Source organism: Garra rufa, chromosome 15 (assembly GCF_049309525.1).
Source record: "Garra rufa chromosome 15, GarRuf1.0, whole genome shotgun sequence".
Taxonomy (NCBI): Eukaryota; Metazoa; Chordata; class Actinopteri; order Cypriniformes; family Cyprinidae; genus Garra; species Garra rufa.
In genome coordinates this window covers 15,183,892-15,205,174 of record NC_133375.1, presented here as the reverse complement: position 1 = coordinate 15,205,174, position 21,283 = coordinate 15,183,892, and the positions used below count along the sequence as shown (strand labels likewise).

The following is a 21,283-nucleotide window of genomic DNA, read 5'->3' as shown; positions in this document are numbered from 1 at the left end:
TAAAAGCATTGAATGCATTAAAATGCCTAAAAAGGCACCTGTTCTGCTAAATTCACTTTTACATGTTGTTTGAACACGTACAAACTCTGCAGGACACTAACCCTTCAGGAGCCTCGAGTTTAGAGAGCCATGATAAATGATCAGTGGGGTATTTTAGCTGAAACTTTATAAACACATTCTAGGGACACCTGAGACTTAATAGGTGCCCTTTAAGGCGAGACACTGCAGGTGAATAGGGTATAAAAAATAACTAGTTATTTACAGTTTTCTAAAATGTTAGGTCTAAATATGCAAATGAGGCATTATTTAATGAAATATGCACTAATTTGCATACATTTCTACAAACATCTAAACACTGGATGAAATCAGTTTAAAAATTCTTGTTGAATTTTTTTGACATTAAAGTCAAACGTTTTTACAGAGAGGATTTTGGATCTCATTTCGTCACTCAATTCAGAAAAGATTTGGAACGGACAGGAAACACTTTTTTTTTTTTTTACCATTTTTTGGAGAATAAAATGTATAAAATCAATCAAATTATATATGAACAAATCCCTCTGTAAAATACTTAAGGATGTAGACAGGAATAAAAATGTAAAGTTTGGTGTGTGTAAGTGCTGCTGAAGTGTAGATTTATGGCTCAGTGGAGGAGAAAAAACTCATTTTCAGAAAACGGTCTTTTCTGTGTATATGTATTGTAATTGAAATCTATTGACACAAACAGATAAAGTGCTATAAAAGAGACACTTAACAGTATTTTTTGGATGTTTTCTTTCCACTAGTCTAAAAAAACACTATGAAAAAGCAAAAAGCTAAGCTGATCTGGGAGTAAAAATCAGAAGAAAAGCACCTCTTACCCAGCGCCATCAAGTTTTACACAGTTGAGAAAACATTCAGAGTTATTGGAAAGAAAAAGAGAGAAACCACACAAAGTTCGTCTCAAACTGCTTTTATTACATCTTAAATAACAGTACATTTTAATATAGTTTCTATCTTGCATCCAGCTTTCTGTTGTACACTGACTTTAAAATTAAATACAAAAGATGGATAAGGGTACAGTGGGGAATGCAGAGCTGTAAGTTATTCGTATGGAGAGAGGCAAGGAGAGGACAGGGAAGAGAGGGAGAAAGAAAAGCAAATTTAGTTCATTTTTAGTTTTTTTTTTCTTGCCAACTCCAGGCCTAACGCACAACGACAGCACTTTTTTGTTTTGTTTTTTTGTGTTTTTTTTTTCGTACAGAATGTTGCAGAGAAATAACAGAATGGAAGAAATGCCACTACAGCTAAGGAAAGAGCGCTTTTCTTGATACATGTCGAGAGGGAACAACAGAAAAAGTTCTGCCATTCGAATGCTGCGTCATTTTTTTTTCCTTTTTTTTTATTAAAGAACAAAAAAACCTGTTTGTTACAAAATGTCTCTAGCACTGTCTTTGTATCTGAAATTTTTCTTTTGCTACAGAGAGAGATTTCTTTGTTCTAGTTATTTGAGTGTGTGTGTGTGTGTGTGTGTGTGTGTGTGTGTGTGTGTGTGTGTGTGTGTGTGTGTGTGGGATTCACAAACTCTCCAGGGACAGAACTCACCATTCGCTGTTGTGATCAACATGTTTGCTTCTCTTAAGTGCATAGCTTTGAAAGTTAAACTAAATTTTGTATGCACAGAGTAGCAAAAGAAAAAAAAGAAGAAAAAAAAATAAATACTGTGATGATCTATTTAACAGGTTATTTAAAAAAAAAAAAAAGAAAAAAAAAGAAAGAAAAACATCAAGGACTTAGTTCCATATGCACCTCTTTTAAGCAATTCTACAGCATGCGATTCTACGAGTTTCCCACCCATGGCAGACAACCAAAATAAGATTTTTTTTTGTAATATTTTTTTTAACTTAAAAAGTTTTCAATATCATTATTTTCAAACATTGATTTATACAACATGTCATTCACAGAGTAGTAACTGTTTTCCAAGCACAAAACGGGCACCTCTGTTGAAACCAAAAAACCCCTCCTTCAACATCCTCCACATCAAAGATAAGAAAAATATAAAATAAAATTATTAAAATGATTGGTTAATCTTCATTGAATTACTCTACATTTTCCAAAGAAAGCATGAGGAGAAGTATGGTTAAAATGGACATGGTTTCATCTTTGAAAAATCAAGCATTCGTCATCATGAACAGCACGTGCTTGGTTAGTTAACGTATTTGCAAAAACTCTATTACTTGTGCAAATGAAAAAAAAAAACATTAATAATCAGATTTCCTGGGACTAAATATACAGGCCTGATAGCAGCTAGTGGACCCCTGATCAAATCTGTAAATGAGCCGACGTGGAGAACGTCACGCTCGCTTTTAATCTCGACTATAAATTTGATCCCGAAACATTTGAAAACTAGACAAAAGCACGCCTTGGGGGGAGAGGTCCAAAAAAGGCCCATAAAGCTATCGAGCTAGTTTCTTTTAGAAAAAAATGCCTGTTTTTGACGTTAAAGATAGATGACGTTAGCATAATGACAGTAGCAGTGGAATGAGTGTCTTATGTTCTCTCAATACAATATCAGAAAATGGTCCCAGAAGGATGCACAATTACCGACCTTTATCCACTTACCAACTACAACCTAGCTGAGTGTAACAATTGTGCTCTTTTTTTCTTTTTCCTTTTTTTTTTTTTTTTCCCAAAGAAGAAATTTTTGCTCTTTTGTCATTTATAGATGTTGGGGTCAGTTCTGTTGTGTTTGAGAAGGAGAGAGGGGAATAAAATCGAACATTTTCATTTTGGAATGGTCTTCCAGTCAACCTTAAGAGTCCGGATGCGATCTGGAAAGAAATGGGAGAAAAGAAAACATTTGAATGACCCAAGAAAGCTGCTCAGTGACTCAAAGCCAAAGCATCTGTTTGGAACAGAAGGCAGCTGAAATGCATTTAAGCAGCTCAATACTACCATTTATTTGCTAATCTGACTTCACTGCTGGTTGTTTGGCATTGGGAAGCTGCTGAGGATGCACCTTAAAGAAAAATGTACTCACCCCTTTGTCATCCCTTTGTTTTTTTGAGGAAAACATTTCAGGATTTTTCTCCATATAGTGGACTTCTATGGTGCCCAAGAGTTTCCAAAATGCAGCTTTAAAGGTCTCTAAACGGTCCCAGCTGAGGAAGAAGGGTCTTATCTAGCCAAATGATTGGTCATTTTCTAAAAAAAAATGTATTTGTATACTTTTTTTTTTTTTTTTTTACCTTGAATGCTCTTCTTGTCTAGCTCTGTCAACTCTGTGTATTCCAGTTCAAGACAGTTAGGGTATGTCAAAAAACTCCCATCACATTTTCTCCTCCAACTTTAAAATTGTCCTACATCGCTGTTTTACTTTTTTTGTTTGCAAAGAGCACATGATCTTTCACGTTCACTCTGTAAACACTGGGTTGGTACTTCTGCAGCGATGTAGGACGATTTTAAAGTTGGAGGAGAAAATGTGATGGGAGTTTTTCAACGTACCCTAACTGTCTTGAACTGGAATACACAGAGTGCGAGCAGAGCTAGACAAGACGAGCATGTGAGGTTAAAAAAAATATAGAAATTGTCTTTTCTTTTCTTTTTTTTCTTTTTTTTTTGAAAATAACCAATTGTTTTGCTAGGTAAGACCCTTCTTCCTCAGCTGGGAACATTTAGAGCTCTTTGAAGCGGTGTTTAAACGGCATTTTGGAAGTTCAAACTCTGGGCACCATAGAAGTCCACTATATGGAGAGAAATCCTGAAATGTTTTCCTTAAAAAACATAATTTCTTTACGACTGAAGAAAGAAAGACATGAACATTGGATGACAAGGGGGTGAGTACATCATCTGTACATTTTTGTTCTGGAGGTGAACTAATCCTTTAAACTATGATACAATCAAACAGACCATGTTTCTGATGTATTTGCTATTATTTAGTCAAGACGTATACTTGTGTACTACTCTATGATGTTTTCCGCTGTGTATAGTGTTCACACTGATAATTCCCAAAAGAAAAATTGCACTTTAAATACCCAAATTATGCTTAAACGATTAGTTCACTTCCAGAACAAAAATTTACAGATCATGTCATCGAAGATGTTCATGTCTTTCTTTCTTCAGTCGCAAAGAAATTATGTTCTTTGAGGAAAACATTTCAGGATTTCTCTCCATATAGTGGACTTCTATGGTGCCCCGAGTTTGAACTTCAGAAATCCAGTTTAAATGCAGCTTCAAAGGACTCTAAACGATGTTTCGCTAGTTAAGACCCTTCTTCCTCGGCTGGGATCGTTTAGAGCCTTTGAAGCTGCGTTTAAACTGCATTTAGGAAGTTCAAACTCAGGGGCACCATAGAAGTCCACTATATGGAGAGAAATCCTGAAATTTTTTCCTCAAAGAACATAATTCTTTACGACTGAAGAAAGAAAGACATGAACATTTTGGATGACAAGGGGGTAAAAGTGTGGAATGGTATCGTTTGGGGGGGCTATCAGACTCTGATTATTTGTGGAAAAAATAACCTTACGTAAGTACACAGTGCATCATTTGGGACACAGCTAAGCCCTGAATATCAGCGTATGTCAGGAGTGGTGTGAAAATCAATGCACTGCTGTCAACTGTAAAATGACAAGTAGCTAAAAATGAGCAGTTTACCTTACAGCTTTAATTCCAGATCTTAAGGAAACTATCCCAGGAGCCTGTAGCCACAGCCATCCCGTCATCAGTTACACCCAAGCAGCTGACGCGGTTATCGTGACCCGCCAACACTCCTGCAAACACACAACATGCACACATCACTTTATATACAACCTCTTCGGGACACAAATCTAATGTTTTCGTTGAAATAAAAGGATATTAATAAAACACTATTATCCACACATCAATGGGGGACACAGAATAAGGATCACAAAGTTGATTAAATGGAAAAATATTTGTGCTAGAAACCATTATGATTATAATTTCAACAATACATGAAAATACTGCAATACTGCAATATCAAGCAGCACAACAAAGTATACAGCTAAATTAACATTATTAGATTAGTTTATTCAGGTGTGTGTCTGATCACACCAAAGCACTGACTTCGTCGTCATCAACAGTAGGGTACAACAGGGCTAAAGGTGCTCTGGGGTAAAATGCGCCTTTGATATTATTGTCCTCTAAACCACTAGATGGCAGAAAAACTTGGCACTTTCCAAAACATTGGCTTTTCAAAATGCATGTGCAAATTTGGCTGATCAAAGCTGATTCTGTGCTTACTTGATCTAATATTTTATGGTTTTTTAAAATGTTGCAGATTTAAGTAGCAAACGAGAATCTCTAAAATTGCTGAATATATTTCAAAACAAAGGTCTTCCTAATGATAATTAAAGCAATAGTTCTTAAATAACAAAAGAATATGTAAATGCGCCCATGCTTTTGGGGCTAAAAGGAACGAAAATGATCATTAATAGATGACTGACTTTTTCATTTGTTCACATGACATGGTTAGATTCAGATGTTAAATATCATATATTATGTTCTGCATTTTAATATATATATTTTTCATTAACCTATTTTAAAGGGATAGTTCACCCAAAAATGAAAATTTGATGTGTATCTGCTTACCCCCAGGGCATCCAAGATGTAGGTGACTTTGTTTCTTCAGTAGAACACAAACAAAGATTTTTAACAAAAAACGGTGCAGTCTGCCAGCCAAATAATGGCAGTGGATGGGCACCAGACCTTTGGTTTTTGCGAGAAACTGAACAGTATTTATATCATTTTTTACCTTTGATACACAGCCACGTCCATCTGTCCTGAGCACGAGCTCATCATCCGGCTCGTGACATGTGTAGCGCTCTGGAGTAGTATACTCAAACGCCGTAAGGGGAAATCAGTGAAAAGTCCCGGATGAGTTCGCACAAGCAAATGTAATCTTTTAGCTTTGGATCGGTTTGAACAATCAGGATAAGCGCAAGTAATTACCATTTTGAATAGCCGCTATACCCACAATCTCTGTGCTCTGTGTAAACAATGAGTGTTGTATTCATGCGACAGATCGCTTCCGGTGTTTCCGTATTCTACTCCAGAGCGCTACACGTCACGATCCGGATGATAAACTCGTGCTCAGGACAGATGGACGTGGCTGTGTATCAAAGGTAAAAAATGATATAAATACTGTTCAGTTTCTCACAAAAAACGATCGTTTCGTGTCTTAGGACATCAGTGTATCGTCGCAGGGTGTAATTTGGATTTGTCTGTGCGTGTTTTTGTTTACTTTTAAAGGTCTGGTGCCCATCCACTCATATTATTTGACTGGTTTGAGTTAAAAATCTTCGTTTGTGTTCTGCTGAGGAAACGAAGTCACCTACATCTTGGATGCCCTGGGGTAAGCAGATAAACATCAAATTTTCATTTTTGGGTGAACTATCCCTTTAATGACAGGACATTTAATGAACAAAAATTAATTATTTTATTTATCAAAAATTAGCAGAAAATAGTACAAACTTTTCTAAAGTGATTGTTTTAACTTGACATTATTTAAGGCGAGACACTGCAGGTGAATAGGGTAAACTAATTAACTAACAGTTATCACCTTACTTACCTAGTTGATTGATTACTTTGATAATGAAATATGCACTCATTTGCATAAATTTCTAGTCTACACACCGGATGAAGTTAGTTTCAAAATTCTTGTTTAGTTTCTTTGACATATTAGAGTCAAATGTTTTTACAAAGGGAATTTTGGGTGTCTCATATCGTCACGACATAATTCAGAAAAAAACAGACAGGAAACACTATTTTTTTTCATTTTTTGGGTAATAAAATGTATAAAATCAAGCAAATTATACGAACAAATCCCTCTTTAAAAACATTCAGGATATAGACAGGAATAATGTAAAGTTTGGTGTGTGTAAGAGCTACTGAAGTGGAGATTTATGGCTCAGTGTAGGAGAAAAAACTCATTTTGAGAAAACGGCCTTTAAAAATATCTATTGTGATTGAAATCTATTGACTCAAATATACAAAGTGCTGTAAAAGAAACACTTAACAGTGTCTTTTGGGTGTTTTCTTTCCACTAGTCTGAAAAAAACACTTTATGAAACACCAAAAAAAAAAAAAAAAAAAATCTCAAACTTGATAGGTGCATAAAAAAAAATTCCTGCAGTGTCCCTAAAAAAAAAAAAAAAAAAAAAAACAACTTTATTTTAGCTAAAGTATTTGCATTAATACTTTGTGCCTTTTATTCCACCTCTTGCCACCTCATAGATTTATAAGATATTAAAACAAAATAAAGGACTTGTGTGATTTTTCACACAAAATGCTCAATGCAAACGTATATATTTTTCTGCAATCATACATTTTGGCGCGGTGAAAAGCACTTTTTTTTTCTTAAGGTGTGCCTTTAGCCCTGTTGTACCCCACTAATTGTCAGTAAGTTTCAGATGAGGGTTTGTAAAAAGCTACTTCTTTCGCACTGACCTGCACGGTCGGCTTTAAGAGCATCCCACACGTTGCAGTTGAAATCGTCGTAGCCGGCGAGCAGCAGGCGTCCGCTTTTGGAAAAGGCCACGGAGGTGATCCCACAGATGATGTTGTCGTGAGAATAAACCATCAGCTCCTGATCGGCACGCAGGTCAAACAGCCTGCAGGTGGCGTCGTCCGAGCCCGTGGCGAACGCGTTTCCATTGGGGAAGAACTGAGAGGAGAAAGCAAGGTTATTAACTTATATGTGCAGCGCACACGCGTATGTCTGCCAGCGCATGCGGGAGCCGCTTACACAGATGGCGTTGATGTCGGACTCGTGGCCGGTGAAAGTTTGTCTGCACATGCCTTCTCTGACGTCCCACAGCTTAGCAGAGGCGTCGCAGGCGCCTGACACAAACAGACGTGTATCTGGGGCCAGAGACAGTGACATTACATCACCGGTGTGACCTGCAAATGTGGTTGTCTGCTGGCCGGTCTCGATATCCCACAGAGCACTGGAAGAAAGACAAACAAAAGCAACACTCATTATTATTGCAAATAGGGATGCACAATATTATCGGGCCGATATCGGAATCCGAAATTATGCCGATACCTAGGGCTGCACAATTAATCAAATTTATAATTGCGATCACGATTAAGGATGCCACGAGTACGTTATAGTCCAAAGCCGCGATTAAAAAAAAAAGTTCATTATTCTGCGTGCTTAAAGGGATGGTTCGGAGTAGAATTGACTTCATTGCTATGCACTCCGAAGCCCATCTAAATACCCCATCTGAAGTTTTTTTTTACCTTAGTCAAACATTTATGGAGATATTAGAGTTTTTCGAATTGCTTGTTAAAGGAGTGAATGGTACATGTGATGTATCTCGTAAATTGCACCACTAAACGTGCAAGTAATCTTACCAAACTTGTACAGTAGTGTAAATAGGTTATGTACTCACAAAACGCTGCATCAGAACATTTGTAAGTCCACCATGAGTGTTTTAAAAACACGTTTTACCCGAGAACTACTAGTCTCAAAAACTACAAGTCGACGTCACTTCCCTGGTTTGGAAAAAGCACGTAAAAGTCCTCCTACTCCATCTGTGTGCATGTCAACTTGTAGGAGGACTTTTACGTGCTTTTTTCAAACCAGGGAAGTGACGTCGACGTGTCGCCATTTGTAGTTTCTGAGACTAGTAGGGATCGGCTAAAACGTGTTTTTAAAACACTCATGGTGGACTTACAAATGTTCCGATGCAGCGTTTTGTGAGTACATAACCTATTTACACTACTGCACAAGTTTGGTAAGATTACTTGCACGTTTAGTGGTGCAATTTACGAGATACATCACATGTACCATTCACTCCTGTAACAAGCAATTCGAAAAACTCTAATATCTCCATAAATGTTCGACTCCGAACCATCCCTATAAGAGGTGTGTTTACAGCATGTCACGGTGTGAGAGGCGAATCGATATTGTTATTTTCTAAAAAACTAAATAGAGGCTAAAGTCTGGAAACACAATATTTTCCATACTTTGCTTTTCTGCTTTCCTTTTTCAGACCTGGAAAATACTTAAATCAAATTCCATCCTTTTCCAAAACCTCGTAGAAACTCTGATATAAGATGCATTTATCGACATTAAATCATCAGCAGTTGGTTATATGAATGAAAAACCTTGTTTATAATACATCATCAGTTTTAATAGCTGATTCAGTACATTATATTATATAACCTTCAAAAGGTAAAGCACAATGGATGCTTGTCGTTGTCCAATGTGTTGAGTTTCATGTCTTTACTATGCCATGTCAAATTAAAAGGGAAAAAAAAGTTGTGTAGTTTCACTCAGGCCTCCTACATCCATTTCTTACAGTTGGTAGATGAGGCAAAATGTTAATCTTGGACGTGCAAAAAGCTTATTTTTATAAAGAAAATCAGGAGTAGTAAAGAGAGAAGGAAAAACTCAAGGCCAACAATATTCATAAGTGATACTGGTCTTTTTTCTTTCTTTTTTTTTATCTCATATTGATATATCAGTAAAATGTCTCTGTTTAGAGGTTTAAATATAATAATCAAACAGCTCTTGAAATAAATTGTGTTCATTTAGAAACTAAGCATAACCCAAAAGTGAAATCTGGCACAAATCTACAAAAAACATGGTTCAACATACCTAGAAAGTACACTACAAAAAAATATCTTCTTAGTATTTTTTGTCTTGTGTTCCATTACAAATATCTAAATATTCTTAAACTAAATATTGTTAGATTTTAAGACAAGAAAAAATAATCTGCCAATGGGGCACGAAGAAAAAATCTTGTTTTTCCTTTGTTTTTCTTACCCTATTGGAAGTTTTTTTTTTCTTGATTCAAGCAAAAGCTATCAAAAATGTATATATATATATATATATATATATATTTGTGCAGTGTATGAGTTAGCAGTGAGAACATGATGGGATGCTGATGAGCATGAGTGGTTGATTCTGGGGCAGTACCCAAACTCACCAGGTGGTGTCGCCTGAGCTAGTGACAATCTGGTTGTCGTCCACGAAGCGGCAGCAGGACAGATAGCCTGTGTGAAAGACAGCAGTTAAACAGCAGGAAGGAGAGCGTAACATGACACTCACTCCAAATCCACACCCACTTCTTTAAAGACACAAAATGGAGATGCATGATTTTGTTAAAGCGGTTACCTGTGTGTCCAGCCAACTCACGGCTGACACGCACGTTCCCCTCGCGAGTCTTCAGGTTGTAGATGGAGCAAATGTTATCCAAGCCTCCACAGGCCACATAGTTTCCAGACGGGGCATAGGCGCAAGTCATCACCCACGAGGAGCGCAGCGGAATAGCGTGCACCTACACATCAACACATCAAACGCGTCTTAGTTTTCGTATGACGCATTCGCTACTAATGCTGAATCTGTATTAACTCGATAAAACAGGTTTGCAGGTTCTGCTTGTAACATTACACAATCGTCACAAGAGAGTTTAACGATTGTGGTTTCTATTCCTCTAAACTATTCTGGGTTTTTTTGTTTGTTTCTGTTACATAATAAGATTTCCTTTCAGATTTTAATCAGATATATCAAATACAATTAGAAATCTAATTAGTTAATATGATCCCTTGAATTTTCACAGGGGCCACCAATGCAATGCAACAATTAGCCATAACTATATACCAAACACAAAACATACAGTGTGGTAACCAGTGTTGGGGAAAGTTATTTTTAAAAGTAATGCATTTCAATATTGAGTTACTCCCTAAAAAAAGTAACTAATTACGTTACTTAGTTACTTTTTATGCAAAGTAATGCGTTACATTAGCGTTCATTTTTAAATCTGGGCAGGGCTTGCTTGTTTGTTTTTAATATAAAAAAATTCTATTTTAGTCAAATGTAAAAGCCTTTTTACACCAAAAGCCTCAGGCTTAGAGAAAAGTAAATTTACTTCTGTACAGTAGACCGCAGAAGAACAAATGTCAACTCTTCAGCAATATAAAAAAAGGAAAACAAATGATTATCTTGAGTAATTTTTGCTAATTAGTATGGATCAATTGGATCATCGAAGGTCGGCAGCAAAGACATCGGTTAATAAAATGGGATTAAATACATAAAGGAAATTTGTATTATTTAACACATTTAATTATTGCAGGTTTGCGTTGAATTTCACTGTTTTTATTCATTTTGAGGAATACTGTATCTGTTTTTTAGTGAGTGAGATGAATTAATGCATGTTCACATTTATTCTAGAACTAAAGTAACACCTTTCTCAAGATTTCTTAGATAAAATAACTATAACCTCTATTTGGATCATCCATTACTCATTTACTTTACCTGTCGTTCTCTGTTTTTGCTGTAGTATTGGTTCAGTAGTAATATCAAGATATTTTAGTCAGGTATAGTATTGAAGTCAGAAATTTAGTATCGTGACAACACTAGTCCATAATGATCATAATATAAATCATAAAGTGGTCTATGAAATCAGATCAGAGTTTGCAAACTAATAGACATACCACTTGTTTGTTAGGTGTACTCTCCTCCAAAGGTAAAGCGCAGTAACTACACATTTGGTCAAAATTGAGTTAAGGCTTAAAATGGACTTTGTGACAACTGTTTTGTCTAGTGGCAAAGTCTCCTGGTTCAATTTTGTCCCGTTTCAGAGAAACGAGAGTGTTTGACTTAGCTGTCAAAAAACTTTAAAGGCTTTTTTCTCCGTTTCAGTGTTCACGTAGTTACTGCACTTTGCCTTTGGAGGGCAGTATAATTGCCTCTTTGGCCTTCACTTTTTTTTTTTTTTTTAAATCAGGTCAAGTGAAAATAAAGGCTACAGGGTCTTTTAATGTATTGTTAACATCAATGATTATTAGCATCATACTTCATACAAAAACACACACTCCTTAAAAAGCATTGCAGGATGTACCTCATTCATTTAATTGAGAAAATCCAGACAAATAAGTTATTTAGCATGTAATCTTGAGTTCACACATGTATTTGGCTTTCACGCTTACCTTGTTTGTAGTATAGCTGTCCCAGATAATTAGTTTTCCATCCTGGGAAGCACTAACAAGAAGCCTGAAAACACAGAGAGAGAGTAGAAATACATTTACATTACGTCAATCATTTACGTTACGTATGTGCGTCTCACAGTATGCTGTTCCACAATAACAGTTTTCCATTTCCATGTGTGGAGCTTCTCAAACTCCATCTCTGCATGTTGTTGTGAGTTTGGCTTTATTATAACGTTCATCTGGGGATGCAACGTGCGCCATTTCATCAGATTTGTAAGGTAAATCATTTATAAACCTCTTTCTCATTATTAAGCGTTAATCGCGATTTCAAAATAAAAGTTTCAACCCTCACTCTTGAATTTACACATTTTGATGACCAAGTATTCATCAAATTACTGTGGCTACTGCATTTATGTATTAAAGATCTGGCCAAATATTAATGATTAAAGTGGACATTTGAATTAAACGTTGTTTAGTCAACACTAAACAAGGATTAGATCTCCAGTAATGTATAAAAACAATCGTCAGGCCGTTGGCGCCCTCTGCAGGCCTTTGTTGTAATACATTATGCATTTCAATAGTTTTTGTGCAATAAAATCATTTGATTTCTTGCTTTTGATTTTTTTATTTGAACTAATGATTAACTCATTGCTATTCTATATGCATTTTAAGTAATTGTAAAGGCTATTGTTCACTTACATCTATTTGTATTACCACACAAAAATTATTATAACTATAGGGCCCAATGAAATCCATTCAAAAAAAAATCTATACACCGTTTATTTTTTTTTTTATCAAAAAGTCTAATTAAGTTTTACAGTTATATTTTTACCAAATTCTTTTCCATTTCTTTTCTAGGTTCCATTTTAATGCTTTCATTAAACTGTATGACCAAAAGCATCTCTAATAACAGTGTTGTTTTTGACAACCATCTTAGATTTAGTCTTAGTCTTAGTCTTTTGGACTAAAAAGCTTCTTAGTTTTAGTCAAATTTTAGTCACTTCTATATGTGATAGTTTTAGTCCAATTTTAGTCGACGAAAAGTCAAAAAGGTTTTAGTCTAGTTTTAGTCAAAAAAAGGGAAAAAAGTAGTCTTTTAACAAATTAATGTAGGTCAGTAAGTATTTTGCTGTTGGGTAGTGTCACTTATAAGTTCTGAAAATAGCAGATCTATAGTTCAACACAATGTGAGCTTCCGGATCGACTATTTTCACCAATAATTACAATAATGAAGGAATGTTTTAGAACATAAAAGACAAACAAGGATGGAATGCTAAAACGGCTTGCCATACTAGTATAGCAAAGAGTATTTAATGCTAAAACGGCTTGCCATAGCGTCAGATACTTTTTAAGTTTTAATTGGCATGCACAATAAGCGGAAATGTCATGCATTTTAAACGTCTGACGGACCACCCACTAACATTTTCGTCTATTCTCGTCAACGAAAACTCACACACGTCTCGTCATGTTTTAGTCATCAACGAGCCATTTTTATCTCGTCATCGTCTCGTTATCGTCATGAAAAAAAGTGGCGTCAACGAAATGATTTCGTCATCGTCATCATTGACGAAAACAACACTGTCTAATAAATAGATTTTATTTTAAAAAATAAAAAGTCCTTAAGTAAAGTTGTTGATTTTGTGATAAATTAGTCGATAGATTAATCGATATAAAAATAGTCGTTAGTGGCAGCCCTAGTAGATGTTACCTCTTAAGATAATCTGCAATAAAATAAATGAATTTTAAGTGAAAATAGAAATGCCATGAAACAAGGATCTTTCTGATGCATAACCTCAGAGCGTCTCAGTGGCCTGCGCTCGGAGCAGTTAAACAGCAGCGAAGACTCAACTCTTCTGTCCTGGAGCGTCCCGATACGTGCACACACCATCTCACTCAAGGACAAACGAGTATAGTGACTGCACACTGCTCCTGTTTCAATGTAACTGAACGTTTGTGTAATTATAAACGCTCTTGGTAGTTACAGCTTCACAGAAAGTTAAGCGAGACAGAAATAGCAGCAGCCCTCATCTTTGGAGACAGAATGAAGATCACAGGCACTCAAATACAGACACGCAAAGGAGTTTCCTTTGAGCCAAACAAAGGCACTTGTGTTTAATCAGACCACCTTAAAATATTTAGCATTAATTCATTTTAATATTCAATTTCACTAACATATTACACTATATATACACACTGCTGTTCAAAAGTTAGGGATCAGTAAGATTAGAGTATATTTATAATAGTTTTTTTTTTTCCTGTGATGCAAAGCTGAATTTTCATCAGCTATTACTTTAGCGTTACATGATCCTTGAGAAATAATTCTAATATCCTGATTTATTATTAGAATTATCAATGTCGGAAACAGTTGTGCTGCCAAATATTTTTTTTTTTTAGAACCTGTGATGCTTTTTTCAGGATTCTTTGATGAAGAACAGCTTTATTCAACTTTGTTATCACTTTTTAATCAATAAAAAAAAAACATGCTTGCTGAATAAAAGTAATAATTTATTTAAAAAAAAAAAATACTTACTGACCCCAAATTTTTGAGTGTATATTGTTAGAAAAGATTTCCATTTTAAATCAATTATGTTTCCAACATTAATAAACCAGCATATTAAAATGATTTCTGAAGGATTGTGTGACACTGAAGACTGGAGTAACGATGCTGAAAATTCAGCTTCGATCACAGAAATCAGTCGGATAAATTAGAATGTATATTAAAATAGAAAATTGTTATTTTACATCATAACAATATTTCACAATATTACGTTTCCTTCTGTATTTTGAGCCTTGATGTGCATAAGAAACTTCTTAAACAACAACAACAACAAACAAAAAAACAATGGCACTTTTGAATGGCAGTGTATATTATAAATATAAGTGATTTTATACAAAAGTTCAATAAACCTTATCATTATTGTGTTTTTGCTCGATTTCAGTTCCAATTAAAGCCACAAGAGAACCATTTATTCCTTTCTGAGCAGCACACATTGTGGTTTCATGGAATCCACGTTTTATAACGAATCAAGTGACAAATGACTCGCACTCACTTTCTTTCTGAATCAATTTGCTGTTTGGTTGAATCAGTTCAACGGAATGAATCACTTATTAGGACAGTGACTTGCCACCACCTGGTGATTTTAGTTTCATATTTAGAGTATTATTTACATTAACAATGATTTCTGATTTTCTGAGTCTGACTTCACTAGGTTGGCATTTTTCAGTAATAAGCTGCCTGTATACTAGTGATTTACCATTTTGGACTGTCGCCTTTCTTGTATAAACCACAGAAGCATATTCCCTATTGAAAACAGAAAAAAAAAGTTGGCACATCTAGGCTCCAAAAATAAAAATAAAAATCTGATGTGATACTCTGTTATTAAATTTTTTGTATTTTTGGAGCCTAGGTGTGTGTTGTTTTTCAGTTTTCAGCATTTTTTGTCAAGAACACTGTTTAAATGTTTTTCCAGTGATGTGCGTGCTTCACTTTTAATTTTAGCGTATTTCCCATTCCCACGAATGTAAATTTAGGAAAAAAATTTGTTTAACTGTCATGAATGTAAATGTCACAATAAAAAAAACAAAAAAACATTATGGTTCTTTATGCTATTTTTTTTTTCTTTGCGTGTTTTGTAATGGCCTCAGCAGACTAAGAGATAAAGCTGGTGTGTAGCCTATAAAGTGATCTTTATTGAACCGTATATGTGGCCAAAATCATTTTTGAGCTGTTTAGCACTATTAACTTAGATGAACTGACACAGCTGTAGTAGTTTATGGCACGGGGTTCAACAGGATCACCTTGAGTCAGTGCCCCAGTGCATGGCGTAGATCTTTGCCAAGTGTCCCCTCAGTGTCCGTCTAGTGCGCATCTGAATCCGCCCCACAGGCTCAATATTGGCTGTGATCTGCCGGAAACACGTGAGAAAAAAGAAACACTAGTTTAAAAGACAGCAAATTAAATCTCAGAATTCAACAATGTGATTTGAGAAGTTTATTAGCAAAGAGGTTTGATGTTTAATGTTCCTACCTGAGAGAGGGTGGCATCCGCACATGCTTTCCGTGCATCCTTGAGAAGAGAAAAAACAGATCAAGTCACATTCACAAATACAAAATCACGTACAGATGCTGCATCTCAGAGGACAGAAGACATGTGTCTTGTCCTTAGTCAGTTAAGATCTTTTTTTTTTAAACCAGCACAGAAGAGGACCCACCATTAATAGGGCCTAGTTATGTTTAGTAAAAACATACAAATCTCTGGCAAAATCATTGAGGGAGTGTAAAGAGTGAATGTGCAGGGCTGTGGTGATTAAATCAGATACAGTGATTCTTTTGTTGACAATATTGTATGAACACTTGAGAAACTGGCTCTCAAAATGGGTTGCAGGTCTGTTCTGACTTAATCTAATCCAACAAACCATGTAATCGTGCATGGTATGGATAACAAAAAGCCGCAAATTTTCCAAAAAAATAAAAAATAAAAAATAATTGTTAAAATCAACCTCCACAAACTGAGCCAAAACATGAGCTTGAATGGTTTTCTTTTCTTTTTTTTTAAGGATTAAACTAAAATGTGATTTTTTTTTTTTTTTTTTTCACAAGACGTCATTTCAAACGAGCTTTAATTTCAATTGTTCGAAATATTCGACATAACCATAAATAGTTTGTTTCCTTATTTTAAAAATCATAAAGATAAGAAATGCACATTTAATAGCAGCATTTTACACTACAACCCTTTAATTAAATGAGGCAAAAAAAAAGATAAATTTAAAACAAAAAAGGCTAATCATAATTGAGGTTTTGGTTTTAGGTCAAATTGCCCAGCCCTAGGCGATAACAACAGTAAGGCCATACGTTCAATTGTTTCTTGTCTGTATACTGTTGGTTAATGCACAGTCAATGTGCAAATACATTTCAATATTGGATTTCAAGAACATTTGTGTAACTTTGGTCACTGGAATAAAACAACAGATTCCTATGGATGCTTCCACATAGACTGCGAACATTTGCACACCAAAAATGCGAATGGTTTTTTTTTTCCTCGAACTTGTCCGACGAATTTTTTTCAGTTTCGCTACGCGTAAACACGGGCCATCCAATAAGATAAGCATTACATCACATGCCTGGAGCAGCTGCTGTTGCACAAAAGGACAAGAGAGTGGTGACGCCGTTTCAAAACCCAGTGTAAACAAACACAGAAGAAGAGTATTCCGAGAGAGAAGAGAGTGGATGCTGAGCCCTTGTTACCATCTGAGAACAGATTCTGATGGGGGTTTTTTGTACAGAATAAAATTTCTATTATCACTCTAAATCTGTCAATCGTGTAATCGTATCTTTTGTCATTACAAATAAAAAAAAATGAGAAACATTTTTTCTATACATGAAACATAAAATCAAATATGATTGACAATATATTTTCAGTATTTGTTTTAACAAAGGATGTTCATGACAAATGATAAGCAGCGGAGCATTATTAAACATACAAAGAGTGCATGTCTGCATTTCACAGATCCACTCTAGATCTCAATCGGAAGTTTTTAGGTTTTAAGCAGAAAAAAGAAGACAATAAATAAATACATTTTCCAATATAGCTCGATGCTAGTTGTAGACATATTTATATTTGAAGATGTATTATTGTAAGCATTATAGATTGTGCTTCTGGTGTAGAACCAAACTTTATCTTAATTTAAAGGATTAATTTACTTTCAAAACAAAAATGTACAAATAATGTACTTTGTACTTCTTTTTTCAGTCGTAAAGAAATTATGTTTTTTCAGGAAAACATTTCAGGATTTCTCTCCATATAGTGGACTTCTATGGTGCCCCGAGTTTGAACTTCCAAAATGCAGTTTAAATGCAGCTTCAAAGGACTCTAAACGATCCCAGACGAGGAAGAAGGGTCTTATCTAGTGAAACAATCGGTTATTATTCTAAACAAATTGACAATTTATATACTTTTAAACCTAAAATGCTGGTCTTGTCTCGTCTCTGATGCGCATGCATAGTCTGTGTGATCCGGGTCAATACAGTTAGGTTGTGTCAAAAAACTCCCATCTCGTTTTCGTTTTCATCTTTAAAATCATCCTACATTGCTTTTTTACCTTTTTTGTTATTAAGCAATAAGGTACGAGAGGCCGTGCTGTATCATGAATAAATCACGGCTGAAGGGGTTGCAGGCACTCCGCTTTGCGTCGTGCCTAACAACGCCCTACAGCCGTGATTTATTCACGATACAGCACGGCCTCAAGTACCTTATTGCTTTTATAAAACGGTTACCACACAATAAAAATATTAAAATCAAAAATATATATTAATTTATATATATTAAGTTGTACGTTTTCATAAAGTAAAATCATTAACTGCCTTCCGCTGTAAAAAGTAGTCCCTAACTGCTGCAGCTGTGTTTACGTTGCTAAGGGTGGTTGCTAAGGGGGTTCAATGATACACAAAACCGTTGAGTGAAGCGGTCATAGCAGTGCCGTATCATGAATACCACACAGCTGCTGACCAATCAGAATTGAGGAATGGAACTAACCGTTTTATAAAGGGTGTTTGATCTTTTTTGTATGTTCACTTTGTAAACACCAGTTCAGTACTTCTGCAGCGATGTAGGATGATTTTGAAGTTGGAGATGAAAGCGAGACGGGAGTTTTCGACATAACCCTAACTGTCTTGACTACGTAAGATGAGCATTTGAGGTTAAGAAGTAATAAATAAATTGTAATTTTTTTCTTTAACTAGATAAGACCCTTCTTTAAAAGCTGAACTGCATTTTGGAAGTCCAAACTCGGTGACACCATAGAAGTCCTTGGATGACTACATTATCGGTGAGAACATTACATTAAAATTTTTGTTCTGAAAGTGAACTAATCTTTTAACGCTGTATATTGAGCAGCAGATGATATTAAATACATATACGAGATGCATATCTGAGGAAAAGGCACCGTTGGTCGGCGCCACCTAGTGTGCAGGAGTGAATGGGCAGAAGGTCATTCATCTTTTCGCCCTCAGTGCAAAAGCAACGCTCGTTGGCCATTCGCATTGTGGTCAGTGTGGAAAGGCCTTTAGAGGACACAAAATCTGGAATTCACCACAAGTCTCTCGCAAACACTTGCTGCAGTTTCCAGTGCCAGTTATCCGATTGTGACGTTCGGCAGCCTACGGTATCATAATGTGTATGGAGTGTCGAGCCTGTGTGCAGCGACATACTCGGATCTGGTTTTTCAGCTGTTCAGCCTCCTGACGTAACTGGTCGAGTTCGCTCATTTTCTTCTGCTAGGCGATGGGCTTCACTCCGTCCGCTCACTGGCGCTCGCACTGATCTGAAACACACACAAACGGTTGCACATTAATTCACAAATGTACATGGTGTGGCATTTAAAGGACACATTTAGAGACGCATCCTCTTGTCAGGATTTCAATCAATCAGTTGAACCGATGGACAAACCCTCTGCTTTAGGCAGCATCTCCTCCATCATTGAAACGCCACCCACAGATCTGTATTTTGGGCACAGATCAAAATGTGTTCTGCTGTCGGCCCAGAACACACCCGAGGTGATCGCCCCATTACAAACCCGTCTGATGGGACTGTGGTGGACACCAAGTCAGCCTCATTATACAGCGCTTCTGACTAGGCGTTCAACCCACATCACTAACACACACAGATATCCCAGCAGCGCAGTGCAGTGTGTGTTTGTGTGTGTACACATGCACAAACACAGCTGACATCAGACAGCGCTATAGTTAGAGCGCCGTTACCACTGGACACAGCGAGAAAAGACATTTCCAACACTAATGAAGGGATGCGAGCACGTCTCTCTCTCCGCCTGTGTCCTTGCCAACCCGTGAAGCCGTTGCTTAGCAACAGTGTTGTGCAGCGAGCCTGTGCTAAAGATCGCCATCACCGCACGCCTCCCGGCAGCACAGCTCAACACACCGCACCGCTACAGCCGACGACAGATAATCACATTACAATAACAGTCAACACCATACTCAATTAGATCTTAGTTGGATCCAATCTACTTCTAACGACACAACAGAAATGAGACGCTGAGTAGTCACCATTTATTCATGAGGACTGATATAAAACTAAGCAACATCAGGTATTTTTTTTTCCCAGACACTAAGGTGTTGTTCAAATTTGGCAATGTACTCTTTAAACTAGGGATGCTCTGATCAGGATTTTTGCAGCCGATACCGAGTACTGATTTCATGTCGTGGTGATCGGCCGATACCAATGCCGATTCTGATGCTTTGAGCTTTACTTAACTGATATGATCTTTCTGATCAACATTCATCGTTTTGCAGATAAAAGTATTTCTATAGACGTTGCTTTTGTTAGATTTTTACAGTAATTATGTAATATATGTAATGTAATGTAACTATTGTTTTAACAGAGTAATAAATAATCACTCTTTATACAGTGAACATTTTAATATGCCTTCAAAACTGGTGTGCAATTATTTTCAGTGTAACGCGCACGGCGAATGTAGTTCCAGCTAACTCTTGACCACATTACATGTCTATATTAGGGATGTAACGGTATTGTAAATACCGTCGTACCGCAATAGCAAATTTTTTCGATACTACCGTGGTCGCATGACTCGATAAAACCATAGTTCTTCTAAGAAAAGTTTGCTCAGGCGAATGAAGCGAACGGGAGGTAGCGGGAACTACATTTCCCATCAGCCCAGGCGTGGCCATCATCCTTTGCGGTCTGTTGCCCGCCCCCCTTGAACGTCAAGTTCATTTTATTTTCGATATAGCGCCAGATCACAATAGAAGTCATTTAAGGTTATCTTTCCTATAGAACAGGTCTATACATTGTTCTTTTATTAAACAAACTAAATTGCCTTATGTTCTTTATCTTATTTACACGAAGGCATGTCATTTCTGTCTCTACACTGTCACGCGTTTACAATGTCTCCTCCGCGAAAACACGGACTGGATCGCGGACTCCATTCATAAAAACCGAATTAACTAACGTTATAGCGCGAAATGCCACGGAATTTGTCGATTATTGGATTAATAAATCAAAAGTTGGTCTGTCACTTAATTCAAATCGCGATATGGACTAGTGTCTGTGAAAACTGAAATGGAGAAAGACCGTTTTAATATGAATACTGCATGTTCCGTTTGCCTCTGTCTGTATAAATGGAGAAGACACGTTTTTTTTTTTTTTTTTTTTACAACACTCATACTGAAGCACGCGTGATGCTCCCGCTAATTTTTGGCCTTTGCATCTCACATGAACAGATAACTCAGTCTCCAAAGCTGCTGTGAGTGTCACTTTTACCGTTTCATTTGAGAAAACTAGCATCATATCATACTACGGTATACACACAGAAACTTCACG

The 21,283-nt window shown here is 36.4% G+C and overlaps 1 protein-coding gene across 3 annotated transcripts in view; it reads right to left on the bottom strand.

Moving 5' to 3' along the window:
- Window positions 1-933: 933 nt before the first annotated feature.
- Window positions 934-21,283, bottom strand: part of gnb1a (guanine nucleotide binding protein (G protein), beta polypeptide 1a) — a 56,626-nt gene continuing 36,276 nt past the window's right edge. For all 3 annotated transcript variants that reach the window (XM_073818570.1, XM_073818571.1, XM_073818572.1), the window contains exons 2-11: window positions 19,138-19,250; window positions 15,959-15,997; window positions 15,730-15,836; window positions 11,932-11,995; window positions 10,118-10,280; window positions 9,930-9,996; window positions 7,739-7,940; window positions 7,441-7,657; window positions 4,630-4,745; window positions 934-2,807 (exon numbers count right to left, since the gene is read on the bottom strand). In XM_073818570.1, the coding sequence (XP_073674671.1) occupies window positions 4,639-4,745; window positions 7,441-7,657; window positions 7,739-7,940; window positions 9,930-9,996; window positions 10,118-10,280; window positions 11,932-11,995; window positions 15,730-15,836; window positions 15,959-15,997; window positions 19,138-19,194 (1,023 nt within the window). In that variant the 5' untranslated portion in view covers window positions 19,195-19,250 and the 3' untranslated portion in view covers window positions 934-2,807; window positions 4,630-4,638. The remainder of the gene's footprint in view (window positions 2,808-4,629; window positions 4,746-7,440; window positions 7,658-7,738; window positions 7,941-9,929; window positions 9,997-10,117; window positions 10,281-11,931; window positions 11,996-15,729; window positions 15,837-15,958; window positions 15,998-19,137; window positions 19,251-21,283) is intronic.